Source organism: Panthera pardus, unplaced genomic scaffold, assembly GCF_024362965.1.
Source record: "Panthera pardus isolate Hobbes unplaced genomic scaffold, ASM2436296v1 HiC_scaffold_22, whole genome shotgun sequence".
Classification (NCBI taxonomy): Eukaryota; Metazoa; Chordata; class Mammalia; order Carnivora; family Felidae; genus Panthera; species Panthera pardus.
The window spans coordinates 70,492,947-70,506,424 of NW_026526788.1; the positions used below are offsets into that span (position 1 = coordinate 70,492,947).

At 53.7% G+C, this 13,478-nt stretch overlaps 1 protein-coding gene across 7 annotated transcripts in view; it reads right to left on the reverse strand.

Annotated features, from left to right (window-relative positions):
- Window positions 1-659: 659 nt before the first annotated feature.
- Window positions 660-13,478, reverse strand: part of AFAP1L2 (actin filament associated protein 1 like 2) — a 98,885-nt gene continuing 86,066 nt past the window's right edge. For 3 of the 7 annotated variants that reach the window (XM_019459499.2, XM_019459496.2, XM_019459501.2), the window contains 10 exons: window positions 12,927-13,031; window positions 10,505-10,716; window positions 8,766-8,911; window positions 8,062-8,173; window positions 7,190-7,426; window positions 6,933-7,107; window positions 6,519-6,674; window positions 4,030-4,223; window positions 3,793-3,915; window positions 660-2,917 (listed from right to left, as the gene is read on the reverse strand). In XM_019459499.2, the coding sequence (XP_019315044.2) occupies window positions 2,891-2,917; window positions 3,793-3,915; window positions 4,030-4,223; window positions 6,519-6,674; window positions 6,933-7,107; window positions 7,190-7,426; window positions 8,062-8,173; window positions 8,766-8,911; window positions 10,505-10,716; window positions 12,927-13,031 (1,487 nt within the window). In that variant the 3' untranslated portion in view covers window positions 660-2,890. The remainder of the gene's footprint in view (window positions 2,918-3,792; window positions 3,916-4,029; window positions 4,224-6,518; window positions 6,675-6,932; window positions 7,108-7,189; window positions 7,427-8,061; window positions 8,174-8,765; window positions 8,912-10,504; window positions 10,717-12,926; window positions 13,032-13,478) is intronic. The other 4 variants (XM_019459498.2, XM_019459502.2, XM_019459497.2 and 1 more) reach the window with 2 other exon arrangements.

The following is a 13,478-nucleotide window of genomic DNA, read 5'->3' on the forward strand; positions in this document are numbered from 1 at the left end:
GATCCCAGACCTTGAGCCTTTTTTTTTTTTTTTTCCTTTTCTAGGGAAGGTACCATTGAATAGTTCAACCCTCTCAGCATCCCAATAGTGGCAGAGAGAATTCCTATCTTATTGCCTAACCAGCCAAGACTTTTTCTTTCTTTTAAAAGAAACTGGCCTTTTTTAACTAACTAGATTTTTTTTTTAATTTAACGTTTATTCATTTTGAGAGACAGACACACACACACACAGTGAGCAGGGGAGGGGCAGAGAGAGAGGAAGACACAGAATCTGAAGCAGGCTCCAGGCTCCGAGCTGTCAGCACAGAGCCCGACGTGGGGCTCGAACTCACAAGCTGTGAGATCATGATGTGAGCCGAAGTCAGACACTTAACCTCCTGAGCCACTCAGTCATCCCTAACTAACTAGAATTTAAATAAAAAAAAACTTGAAGCTAGTGGCTCAGTTGGTTAAATGTCTGACTTTAGCTCAGGTCATGACCTTGCAGTTCGTGGGTTCGAACCCTGCATCGGGCTCTGTGCTGACAGCTCAGAGCCTGGCTCCTGCCTCGGATTCTGTGTCTCCCTCTCTCTCTGCCCCTCCCCCCGCTCACCCTCTGTCTCTTAAAAATAGAACATAAAAAAAAAAATGTTCTCCTTGGAAAAATTAAAACAGTGCAAATAGGTCATAAATTTTATTTTCTGAATGATCCTGATTGCAGCCACCTTGCTAGACACTCTACTCCTGTTGTTAATTTGCTTTTCTAGAAAGGTACTTGTAAATAATCAGTCTTATTTATTCCTTTTGATATTTGTGCTAGTACTTTGGCATGTCGTTTTGCATTGTCTAGGGACGTCCAGAATAATGTTTTAAAGAGTAGTGGTATCTGTTTCTGGACCCGAAACAATCTCCCATCATGATGTGTTATTTTTGTGGATTACTTTATCAGGTTAGGAATACTTCTTGCTATTCCTGGATTACTAAGAGTGTTTATTAGGAGTATTGAGATTTGTGGTATGCTCTTCTGTTTCCTTTGAGATGATGTTCTTTTTCACATTTAATCTGTTCATATCATAAATGGCCCATTAGTATAGTTTTAATCGTTGAACCACCGTTGCTTCCGTGGATAAACATGACCCGGTCATGCTGCATGATTCTTTAAACACTGTTGAATTTCACTTGCCAATATTCAGGGTTTTTTTCATTTTTGTCCCCCAAAATGAGATTTGGTTTTTCTTTGGTGATTTGTGTTGGATTTTTGGTATCAGAACTACGCTAAAACTTTATAAAACGGAAAAGACATAGTCCTGAAACTTAAGGGCCTTTTATGTTGTCTTTTTATTAGTGATTTCAACGAGCCAGATTTTGTCCTTTTTGAAATAAGCGCATTCACGCATGGAACTTTTCGCTCCTTAGGCAACCTTCCAAGTATCGGTCCGTTTCTTTGCCCCAAGAATGATTTAGGAGTGTGTTTAACTTCCGGGCGTATTGATTTTCGGTCATGTATCTGCAGAAACCGATCACACAGGTTTCCTTTGCGTTCTGTACACAGTTACACTGCGAAAATCCTTTTCAGCCTTACTGACGCTGGGATCACACTGCCACCAGTTTTTACTGGACGTATTTTCAAGTCTAGTAGGTAAATAACCAAGACGTTGCCCCCTTGAGGCAGAAGTCACCAGGCACTGCCCCAAATAATTCCGTGAAATAACAAGGAAAAACCCAAAATACAATTAACGTTTTATTAAAAAAAAAAAAAAAAAATCGAACTCATCACTTGGTAAAGGGCACCAAGCGTATATAGCACAAAGAAAATAAATGCCCTGGGATTAGAAAGACCGTAGAAATCAGAAGAATTTTAGTTCTCAGGAACCAGTGTTAGAGAACTCTGATTGATCACTGCCCCCCACCCCGCCCCCGAAACGAGGCCGAAATGACAGATGAAACGTTTCAATCTTTGTTAACAACAGACGCATCAGAAGAGAAGACACAGAAGAACAGCACTGCCCATTTTAAGAGGAGAGAGAGTCACCCCGAAACAAAATTCACCACCTTCTTCACGGAAGGGGCCTGGACATTATGCAGAACTTAAATAACTTTTCCCTTAAAAATGGCCTGGCCACAGGACGGAATCTGTAAACGCTGGGTCATCTTTTCTCCTATGGTAACGTAAAAAGTCCGATCTCAAAAAGATACTTTCAAATCTCAAAAAGACACTTTGCGCTGTTCTAAATTACAGGATTTTAAACATTTTTTCCCCCTATATAATACAGCATCACTTAAAATTTTATTTAAAAGCAATTGATTCAGGCCTGCTTGAGGCTGGGGGAAAAAAAAAAAGTCCTGAACTTAGTGGGGACCTCACCTCAGCTTGGTCCCAAATATTCTCCCCTGTTCCTGTTTTTTCAAAAAGCATGTCATGGATGGCTTTACACAGGTGGTATTGAGGCTGTTCAAAACCACGGAAGACTGAGTAGGACTTGCTAATGTTGGAGAGAAGACACTTGGATGAGAGGTGACAGTCCAGAGTGCAGGTCTTCTCGGTCACCAAAGCCCCACGACCAGGGTCCTGGTACCTTGATTTCTTTCCCACCAAAGTCTCACCATCAGAAGCTTTTCGCTACTTACAAAGCTTGATACAGCAGTTGATGAAAACTTCAAAGAAGAAACACAGAATACACCTGAATACAACAATGGATTGTTTCCACTCAGTAGACTTAGGTCTCCAGAGAAGCCCTCTTTTTGTTGTTATATATTATTTCCTTTGGCTCTGAAGACAGAGCCTCCTCTTAGTCAGTGTTCTCCACCTGTAGTACCATAGTCCTTTTTTCTTCTGAACAAAGACTTTAATGAAGCAGGATTGTCACCAAGGTCCACGATGGCAGGAAAAGTCTTTAGATGAAACTCGTTTCCTAACTTGTTCCTTTCTTCTCCCATTCCTAGGGTGGCAAATACCAGCACCACCACCCGCCCCCCCGCCAAAGAAGAGAGTTAGTTAACATTGTTCTGTGTATATGGAGGTTGCTACAGAGGGTAAGAAGTATTTTTTTTGAAGCTTAGAGGCATTGGAGACGGTAATTGTTGTCTGTTCACAGTTTGGGGCACGCGTTAAGAGATTCGGAGACTGTGGCACAGCGGAGCATGCTGGGAGTGAGGGAGCAGAGCCTCACGTGCTCATGTGGATTTAGGAGTTAGTCATCGGTGCATGTGCCCCCGAATCTCTCTGGCAGGTAATCAGGACAGAAATAAGGAACTGAGTTTGCCACCAACAAAGGCAGCTCGGGGCATGTTCTTTCATAGGCAGAAGAGACTGCTAACACTTTAGCCCTCAGGGAGAAACCCAGCAAGGGCACTCTGTCCTTGCTTACACCTTACCAAGCCCTTGGCCACCAGCTGGCTGGGGGGCTTTAGGCAAAGCCTATCACCTGTCCCTTCAGTTTTAGTGGCAGAAGGCCTTTAAGAATCACTGACTTTCTGACTTGGAAACTCGCCCGTCACAGCTTGTCTCTGAACTCAGGCTATCACCCTGGAATCTACTGGATAACCAATGGGTGGACAGTTGCAGGATCAAGGGTCCTCAGGCTGTGACCGGTAAGAACGTTTGGACCGAGTGCCCGCGCCTTTCTGGTTGCTCAGGGCCAAAGACGGAGCCAAAGGCACAAGGAAGCCTCAGCCCCTGCGTGAGAGCCGAGGGCTCAGAGCTGGCGCCCAAAGCGGGGGACGTGCTACCCTAGGCAGACGAGGGACCCCGCCTTAGTGACAGTTCTGCTGTCCACGGTGGCCCCGCAGGAGGCTGGGCGTGACCGCCGCTTACCTTCGCTTTCTGGAGGACCGTGCCTTTGCCCGTGACCATGACTGAAAGAGGCCTGTTCTTGAGCGCGGTGGCAGAGTTGACCGGGGTGCAGTCTGGGGCAGGGGTGGGGGTGGCAGCCTTGGGCTGTGGTGGCGAGAGGAGAGCGAGGCCTGAGCCAAGGGCGGGGCACGTGACCCGCCTCCCCCAGCCCCGGCTGCAGAGGTCGTGCAGGCGGCCGAGAGGAACCCCGCCGCTCACCCGGGGGCTCACGTTCTCCAGGTGGGTGGTGTCCACAGTGGTGCCCAGCGTCACGGGCCCGGCCTCCGCCTTCTTCAGGTTGTCCTTCACCTCCACGATGTTGAGCTCGAGGTCCACACGCCTGCTCTCCTCGACCCTGCACTCCTCGTCGATTTCCTTCAGCTTCTGCTCCAGGCTGGCCAGGACTCCCTTGTCTGCAGAGAATTTATCCGGCTTCAGGGGACAGAACCCCAGTGGAGACGGAACCCCGGTGGATGTGGCCCACAGTTCTGGCTCCACCACTCAGGGTTGGGGCCTGCGTGAGCATTCCGCAGAGGCTGGGAAAAGCTCTGGGGGGCAGAGAGCTCTGCCTTCATAATAGGGCATAAGTCAGGCCAAGGTCCCTTCTGGTAGGTTCTTAGCAGGTATCAAAACTGAGGGCCCCTACTGTTATAGCCACTGCCCAGGGAGGGAGAGAGCAGCTTTATTACTGACTCTTGGAGGATGCCTGTGCTGTTCCCACCTGCCCCACACAGTCCCCTCAATCCTGCTGGCACTCAGGGCTTCTCTAAGCCGAACGGAGTGGTGGTCCCCAGCCCTGCTACTTTCTCAGTCCTGTTTTATTGTCACCCTAGAGTTCTCAGATTGGTGCGGCAGCACCAAGAAATGCTGGCCCAGGAGCTCACCGCCAGGGGGAACGACGGTGCCATGTGTGTTCAATAGAGAGTCCTGAGCCAGCAGCCACTGTAATAACTTGGCCCTGTTTCCAGGTCTAGGGTAAGTGGCCACCTGTCAGCCCTTGTCAGAGGACAAGCAGTCACAGGGGCCACTGTTTAAGAAAAAATTCACGGAGAAAAAGCTGACAAAATGTTAAAGATGTTTTTGGAACCGGAGTCCTCGTTAGCAGTCAGTATCGCTATTTTGAGAATTACTTTCTTCAGGTCTGTGACTTACTAGCCTAAGATCTTCAGGGCTTACTTGCCAGGAGAATACAGTAAAAGTTTTCTCCTACCCAGAAAATCCCCCTAGAAGAGAAAGGGCGGGGGATCCCCGGTTCTGCACCCCCAGCCCGGCTTGCTCTCTAGGTTTACAAGGACTGTGGCCAGTGCGCCTCTGGTCACGCTTGTTAGCGCACGTCCCAGCTCGTAGGAAAGCCAGCTACTGTCTCCTTACCCCTGTGCGCTGGCAGCCAAGACCACTGGACCTTTGAAACCAGTAGTGCAAATTGATAGATTAGGGGCTGCCTAGGGATGGGAGGGTTGGGGGGGAGTGACTGCTAATGAGTGTGGGTGGTAAAAATGTACAGATCTGTACAGATACTAAAAATCACTGACTTGTACACTGTAAATGGGTCCACTGTATGCTCTGTGAGTTGTAGCTCAGTAACACTATTCTAGAACAAAGACAGTGGATGACTTTGGTGGAGGAGGGTCATGGGGGCACAGTCACATGCTAAGCTTCCCAGGAGTCTCTGGGTTTGTCCCCAGACCTGCTCAGGCCAGTTGTGTTGGTTGGTGCAAGTCTGCAATTTAAATAGCAAATAAGCACAAAGATGGACTCTATGAAAATGACGTAAGTGCTTCGGAAAGGTCCTATAAAAGGCAAGTTTCTAGGAAATGACTGCTGACTGGTGGGAGGAGGATCTAGAAAATCCTCTACGAGGAGATTTCCTGGCAAGTGTCTTAAGTGTGTGTTCACTGTAAGGAAACAAAGTCTGGGGCGCCTGGGGGGCTAAGCGTCTGACTCCGGCTCAGGTAACGATCTCACGGTTTCTGAGTTCACACCCCACGTCGGGTTCCGCCCGCTCAGCCCAGCGCCTGCTTCCCAATCCTCTGTCTCCCTCCCCTGCTCGCCGGCTCTTTCTCTCAAAAAATGGAATAAAGAACTAAAGAGATCAAGCCTGGACATGATGGGTGCCGCGGTGCGGGTGTGGTTAACACAGGAAAGGTGACCTGGGACTCCCGTTGGCTGGCCTACACCTCAGCCAGAGGCTTTGGCACTCCATTACAAGAGGGAACTTTTTTTAATGGCTATTCCTGAGAGCGAGACAGAGCACAAGCGGGGAGGGGCAGAGAGAGAGGGAGACACAGAATCCGAAACAGGCTCCAGGCTCTGAGCTGTCAGCACAGAGTCTGACACGGGGCTCGAACTCAAAAACTGTGAGGTCATGACATACAGCCGGTCACTTAACTGACTGATCCACCTGGGCACCCCAGGACAGAATGTGCTTTCAGTGAAAACAAAACATGGCGGCCTAAATATGTAGTTTTTAGAGATTTCCTCCTCCCACCGGTTTTTTCCACTACCTCCTGGTCCTGTTGACGGCAGATCAGAGGGTCTCTGTACAGAATAGCAACACTTCAGACAGGATGGGGGAAGGACCTGGCAGGGGAGCACCCACCTGCACCAAACACCGATGTGGCGAAGGCTCACGGGCCCGCAGGCCCGGTGCACAGATCCAGATTCTTCCCCCGGGAAGCCCACACCCCTCCACCTGGGAGGCCCCTTACCTGTGCATTTTAACAGGGTCTCTCTCAGCTCCCGTTTCTCTTTCCGGAGCTGAGCCAGGTGCCCCCGGATTTCTTCCTTCTTCTTCTCGAGCCTCTCCTTCTCCTCTGTGTACCGCTTCACCTCGGCTTCTGTCCTATTCTTGCCCAGTTTGATCTCTACAGACCCACAGAGGAGAACCCCCAGGTCAGCCAGGCTGGGACACAAGGGCCAGCCCAACCCACTGTGCAGGCTCAGACACAACCCGGACCGGCAGGGACAGACAAGAAAATTGGGCCCACGCTTTCTTTGCTGTGTGACTTTGGGCAAGTCCCTTCACCTCTCTGAACCTCTCCTTCCTCGTCTGAAAGGGAAGGAACTGGACTAACTTCTGCAAGCCACTTCCAGAACATTCCACGCTAATCTAGCACAGGCACCTGCAGTGGTCACCCTCAGCTTGTCCTTCACAGGCAGGCTGGCCCCCGCTGGGGGGACGGCCGTAGTGTCGGGGCAGCTCGATGGGAAGGAGATCTTCTGCTGTTCGGTCTGGATTTTGACTGTCGTGAGTCTCACGGAAGGCTCTTCAGACTCCAGACTCTCCTGCCGCGTCTGCTTTGGGAGAAGGCGAACACGGCTCAGCCGGCCCAGGGGCCGCGAAGGCGAGGCCGGCCCACCTGCTAGAGGACAGCCTTACCTGCAGCTTGGGGTTCTCTGGAGGCTCTCCGAGGGGCTCATCTGGGGCAGGGCCCGGGTCTGCAGGGAGAGCCTCGGCTGGGGGGTCCTGGTGGGATGGCAGTGGGGAGTGGGCCCGGGTCTGCGCACTGCTGGGGCTGTGCAGAAAGGACTTGACAGGTGTGAGGTCCAGGTATACTCGGTCCGGCGGGGGCTCGGTCAGAGCGTCTGTCACAGGGGCGGCTTCGAGCATTTCCACCTGCAGAGGAGAGACAGGTGGCTTTCACCATGGCCTCTGCTCCCCGGGCTGTGGAGGGGGCACCGGACCCGCCTCCTGTCCCTGTCCCTGCCCCGCGCTGAGTTCACAGAGACCAGCCTCCTGGGGAAGTTTCCACTGAGCTGGACTTACAAGGCCAGGGTTTGAGCCCTGGATTTGCTGTTCAGGAGGTGGGAGACCCAGGACATAGTACCTACTGCTCCTGAATCTGCTTTCTGTAGAGAAAGGGACTAGCGGTGCCTCTGACCAGGCGGTTAGGATTCAGTGACAGAATCCGCAGAAGCCCTTAGCACTGCACAGAGTTCAATGCCCAGGAACTGGAACCTGCTGTCACTATGACTATTCACCATCAGTGTGGGCCTCAGCGGTTAATGGTGTCGCTGCTCCTGATCCCGACGCCACACGTCCCACCCCTCATACTGACCGGCGTGGTTGACCAGCTATGTTAGCTGGACCAGTCCCCAAGCCAGGTACGCTGCACAAAAGATGGCCCGATTGCACTAGGTTCCTGCACACTGCAGGTGACTGGGAACCTGCCAGTCTTAGGGACAACCTGCCGATCTCTGGCACTGAGGTTTGGTGGGAGGAGGAGGGGAGAGCCCAGCCTGTGTCCTTACCATGGCCGTCAGCTCCGACACTTCCACGTCGTCATACAGCATCTCCTGGCGGTCCTGGCTGGGCAGGCCATCGATGTAAGTGTTTGGCTCTGAGAACTTCCTCTGCATCAGTCTGGAAGAGCCGGCAAGATAGAGCAAGGGGAAGATCAGGGCGGGGTGGCCCAAAGCCACCCATCTCAAAGGACTTAGGACAGCAGCCCAGGCCAGCTACGTCCCCCTCTCGGTACCCAGGAAAACGGATCCCGTTGCAGCAGCTGGGCCGGCTCCCGCCAGAGCCACCTCGGCATCCTGACCCGGGACCGCTTCTCCCTGAGCCCAGTCTGCTTGTCTGGAAAGCAGAAGAACGAACCCTGCTTATTGCGGAGCGAGCCTATCCCAGCAGGGGAGCCAGGACGAAGTGCTGAATCCACAACAAGGAAAGGGGACGGTCAGGAGAGGCTCCGACTCTGCCCCGAGGAGCTGGAGAGCGTCCATCCAGGCCAAGGGCACGTGGCTGCCCCCGGCCCAAGGCCTGGCTCAGCTCCTAGCTCTCAGCTGCTCCCGGGGCCCGGGGCTTCCTGCTGCCGGACAGAACGGGGCTGACCCTGAGTCCTCAGCTGCCGCCCTGCCCGGCGGAACGGGCCACCGGAGGCCAGTCTGGGCCCCAGTCTTGAAGCGTGGCTGGGAATGGGAAAGCGTGAAGCAGAAGGCCCCTTAATACTCACAGCAGAGAGGTTTTGGCCGCACTCACGATACAGGACACCCTGTCGGCATCCACGTAGTCGTAGGTGAATTCCTCCGGGTCTGTCTTGGAGCCTGACTCAGAGAGCAGGAGGCCTAGCCAGTGGCCCATTTCCTCGGACGACTTGGCCTGGGGGGAGGCCGAGAGGCACGTGAGCAGCGCTGGAGTGTGTCGTCCGGTGCCCAGCCCTCCCGGCCCCGATGCCCGGCCGGGCAGGGCCCCGGAGAGAGCCTGGGGCCATGCTCCCTCACTGCCACCAGCTTCTCTCATCCCTGTGAGTCCAAATAACATTTCCTGCCACTGGGGATAATGCCACCTCAGTGACGCCGTGGACATTTGTCCCGAGTATCAGATGTGATTCACACACGTGTATTTCTAGAAGGCCAAGGAGCCCGGAGAGAACGATTAACACCATATGCATTTAAGGTCGACACCTCTATTTTATCAATGATCACACGGCGGTTTGTCAACCTAATCCACACATACAAGACTGAATCCCTAAGACATAACAAAATTCGAATTTCATTTCCAGTTTCACTACAGTCTTCCAAGAAAGGTTCTCTTAAATACCTTTCTTTATACCAGGTCAGCTGGCTCTAATAAATAACTAAATAAATCCCGGTGAAGTTGGAGCCTGTTTTTTTTTTTTTTCCCCCCAGGGGACAATGCATTCTAATCAAATATGTACACTGGGTATCTTTTAAAATGCCAACATTGCTTCTTGCCTTCCCCTTCCGTCCTTCCCCGACCCAGCAGCTGGAGGGGGCATCTCGAAATCTGAATCTGAGCCCGCCACCCTCCCCTGAACCCTTTTGTTCAGGGCCTCCCTTTGTATGCCAGTGGTTGTACCTCTGAGGGTCAACCCTCCCTCCCTCCCAGCCTCCCAACCCCGGCCTCCCCCCACATGCAGGCTTCTGCACACATCACAGCACCCCCCACCACGGCTTTCCAGCAACTGTAAGTAATCCACTGGGTAATTCGTTGAATAACACCCCAGTCTCACGCTAGAATCCAAGTTCTGTGACAGCCTGTCTTGTTCACGATGTAACTGTACTGAGTAGATACCCGTCAACAGGACAGACGGGTGGATACAGACACGCTTGTCCCTGGGAAACAACCGGCGGAGCTTTTAGCCACCAGAGGGCAGTATTGGAGCACAATCTGGATGAAGACCCCGGCGTAAAGGACTAGGTGACCAGGGGTGAACCACGGGATGTTTCTTTGCGTGTTAAGAAGTCTGGCTCGGACCTGCCCCTGCTCAGTGCAAGGCATGAGGTCACCTCTTATTTTTATAAATGTAACAGCACATCACACAGAGGGTGGGGAGTGGGAGAAAAGGTATCACAAACCTCGTTCTTGCCCCAGATAAGCCCTAACAATCGTCCCCTCTATGTACGGGGCCCCATCTGGTGATACGCAAACCAAACCCACTGCGAATCCCCAGAAGGTTTTTCAAGCAGCTCAGGGAGTTATAAATACTCCTCCTGCCCTCAGGGCAGGAAGTAACTCATTGTCCCTTTCCTATAACACAACCACTCTGAGGTCAGAAAGGGAGTAGACAATTTTTTTGTTTTTTTTTTTTAAGCGCAAAGAAGTAAAATGCAAGGGAGTAAAAATAACGCAGGGCTAGGCTGCATCTCCGAACAGGATGACGGTCCGCAGAGCACAGCAAACAGCCTGGAGCCCCACACCCCATCGCCCGCCCCCGCGGGCCAGTGGTACCTCGAGCTTGGCCAGCTCCTCGCCGTGGTGCAGGATGCGGAAGGAGTAGAGGTGGTCGGGGCTCGGGTCTGGGACCACCTCACAGCCCAGCAGGCTGACGGGCTGCTGGGCCACCTTGCTCCGGTTCCGGTCCAGGTAGAAGTGCAGGTGACTGTCCCTGACGGAGCACCAGCGGGACTTCCACTGGCTGTTGACCAGCACGTTCAGGTAGCCTGCCGGAGGGGACAAGGGTGTCCGTAGCTGCCACCACCTCTGGGCCTCCTAGAAGCTCCCCCAGAACCTCAGTTCCAAGACCTGTCGCACCTCGCAATAGGTCTGTCCCGAGGGCAGCGAGCCGTGTCGTTGACTAGAGCAGGCGGGCGGTGCGGGTGTACAGGACGGGGCCCCCTCACCCTCCTACCCCCACTGGCAGCCGCCCTCCACACCGCCTCTGGTCACTTAGGCCACGTGCAGGAAGGTCCCCGGCCAGGGCCGCCTCGCTGCAGGTGCCGGCACGCGCTGACCTCCACAGCCCTAGTTCCGTCACCATCCCCGACGGACAACCTTTCCATCACTGGGCCTCGGCTGCCAAGTCCTCCTCCCTTCTCATCCTCCCCAGTGCGGCTGGCCTTGCTGGGCCCTGCCCCGGTCCTGCACTCTCTGCGAGGCCTTCAGAACCCCTGGATCCCAGAGCAGTGAAACCTGTTTCCGCGTCAGCCTCCCCAAGCGGACCCTGGGCTTCTCAAGGGCACGAACTCTGCCACCTTCACCTCCAGCGCCCCGGGCGCGTGCCCTGTGGCCTCCCCACCAGGGAGCCCCTCTCTCCGTGGGCCAGCAGAGGCGGCCAGCGCTGGGGTGCATCCGTCATGCAATCCTTTATTGTTCTCAAATGGTTGCAAGTATTGGGTTCCGCTTCCCGAGGACACGCCTTCCCCCTGCCTTCCACTTGGACATATACGGAGCTGACACCATGGGCCAAGCACGGCCTTGTCCCCGGGGCTATAGAGATGAGTAAAATCCAGTCCTCAGGACCCCCTGCACAGCCCGTGGACCTCTCTCTGGGCTGCTCACCTTCCCAGAGGGACCGGCTTACAAAGCGGATACCTCCTCCATTCTAGAGGATTGGAAGCTGTTCTGAGCCCTAACTGGGCCGAACTAAGCCACGCAGCAGGTCACGGAGCCTGGCCGCCCTCCGGCCCACCCAGTGCGGGGCATACAGTGGGGATCATGAGTCCCTCAAGGCCACGTGGACATAGCCACAAGGACACCTGCAAAGTAGAGGAACCCAAGGCCAAGCCCTAGGAATTCTGGCTCATCCAGGCGGTGCCCCCACTTGTCTATCACAGTTCTCTGGACCACAGAGAACTCTGGGTCAAGAGAGCAGGGAGCCCAGATGCCACATCTTGAGGAAGAGAACAGCTATGTGCTCTGGCACCCTTCCCTAGCCACAGGGGACAGGAGCATGCTTCCCTGCTGAAGGGACTTCCAGCAATAATCCAGTCACATCTCCCAGTGGCTCAGTGAGACCAGGCTTTTGGGCCAAACACTGTGCCCCCTGAGGCTGCAGGGGCTGCAGAGCTGGGCCACTACCCGGTGCCCTGGCCAGAGAAACAAGAAGCTCCAAAGGTGAGGGCCCCTCTGCTTATTTCCTGCCCCACCCGTCTACTCTGCCAGCCTCAAAAACCACAACTCAACTGGGACTCAGGAAAGGAGCCCAGGGCTGGGACATGGGTTCCATGAGGAAGAGGAAAAGGCCTAAGGGTGGATCATAATGGCCTTCAGGCTCCGGAGTGATCGCAAGGAGTCCCAGGTTGGGAGCCAGGACAGAGGCCAGGATGTTTTCTGGGAAAGGCCTCAGTTTCCTCAAGGCTGAGAGGGGAGGAGAGATGACGTCTATGAGCCTAGCAGCACCCATAACATCCTCTGTACCCTTCTGTCTCTCCCTTAATGGGTCTCACTGTCCCCATCTCAGAATCCTTGCTCGTGCCCAAGGATGCCACCTCACCCTGTTTAGCTCCTGCCCGACCTTCAGGGCTCGGGCCTGATCTTGGAGTGGGAGAGGTTCTTTCCCTGAGTCCTTACAGCTATGACAATGACACAGCGTGTGGTTTAGGGGTACGAAGCCACCATCACTCCTGCTCCGTGAGTCGTCAGGGCTGTGTCCTCCCCCTGCCCGGTCCCCTTCCCCTAGCCCTGCTTGCCACGCTCCTTCGATACTGATCAAATAAAAAGAGCACTGGGGAGACAGCAATCAATTACCAGCACTTCTGCAAAGGACCCAGCACTGCAGCAAAGACAGAGTCTGGTCAGGCATAAGGAACGGCCTGCAGCAAAGGTAAACAGAAGCCAGGAGCGACAGGTTCGCCATCGCCCAGAAAGGTTTAAAGCAAGACCGAAAATCTCTGCCTGTGCCGTGACAGCGGCCTTCGGCTACGGTTCTTACTGGATGTCTCGAGGGACCTGTCCGGAGGCTCCAGCGAGGTAGACTTCTTCCTGCCCAGATTCATTAGGTTGCTCAGTTTGAGGCCAGTAGAACATTTCTTCTTGACTGTCAAGATGAGAGAGAAACCCATCAGCACGGCACACAGCCCACCGAGGCGTCCCGATGAAAGACAGAAAGAAGACCAGACCCGTTCCCGCTCCCTCTGCCCCTCCCTGCATTCGGGCACACACGTGTTTGCACGCACACGCGCGCCTGCCCCCCAAACCAGGATGCAACGGCCCAAAGTCAGGTGCCCCTAGAATCGCACATTCATGAGGGGCCCCCCCCAGCTCCTCTCACAGAACATGTCAGCCCTCGAGAATCTCTGCGGACTCTTGGCTCAGAGAGATTGGGTCCGGGGTTAGCAAACGAGAAGACATACAAGACTATTCCAACCCCAGCAAATTCATAAAACGTGACCTCAACGAGGTCGTCTCTCTCTTTTTCCCGGATTTGTCAGCTGTGTTATTTCCAGGCAGTTTATAAGCTGGAGGCACGTTGGCAGCAGCTGTC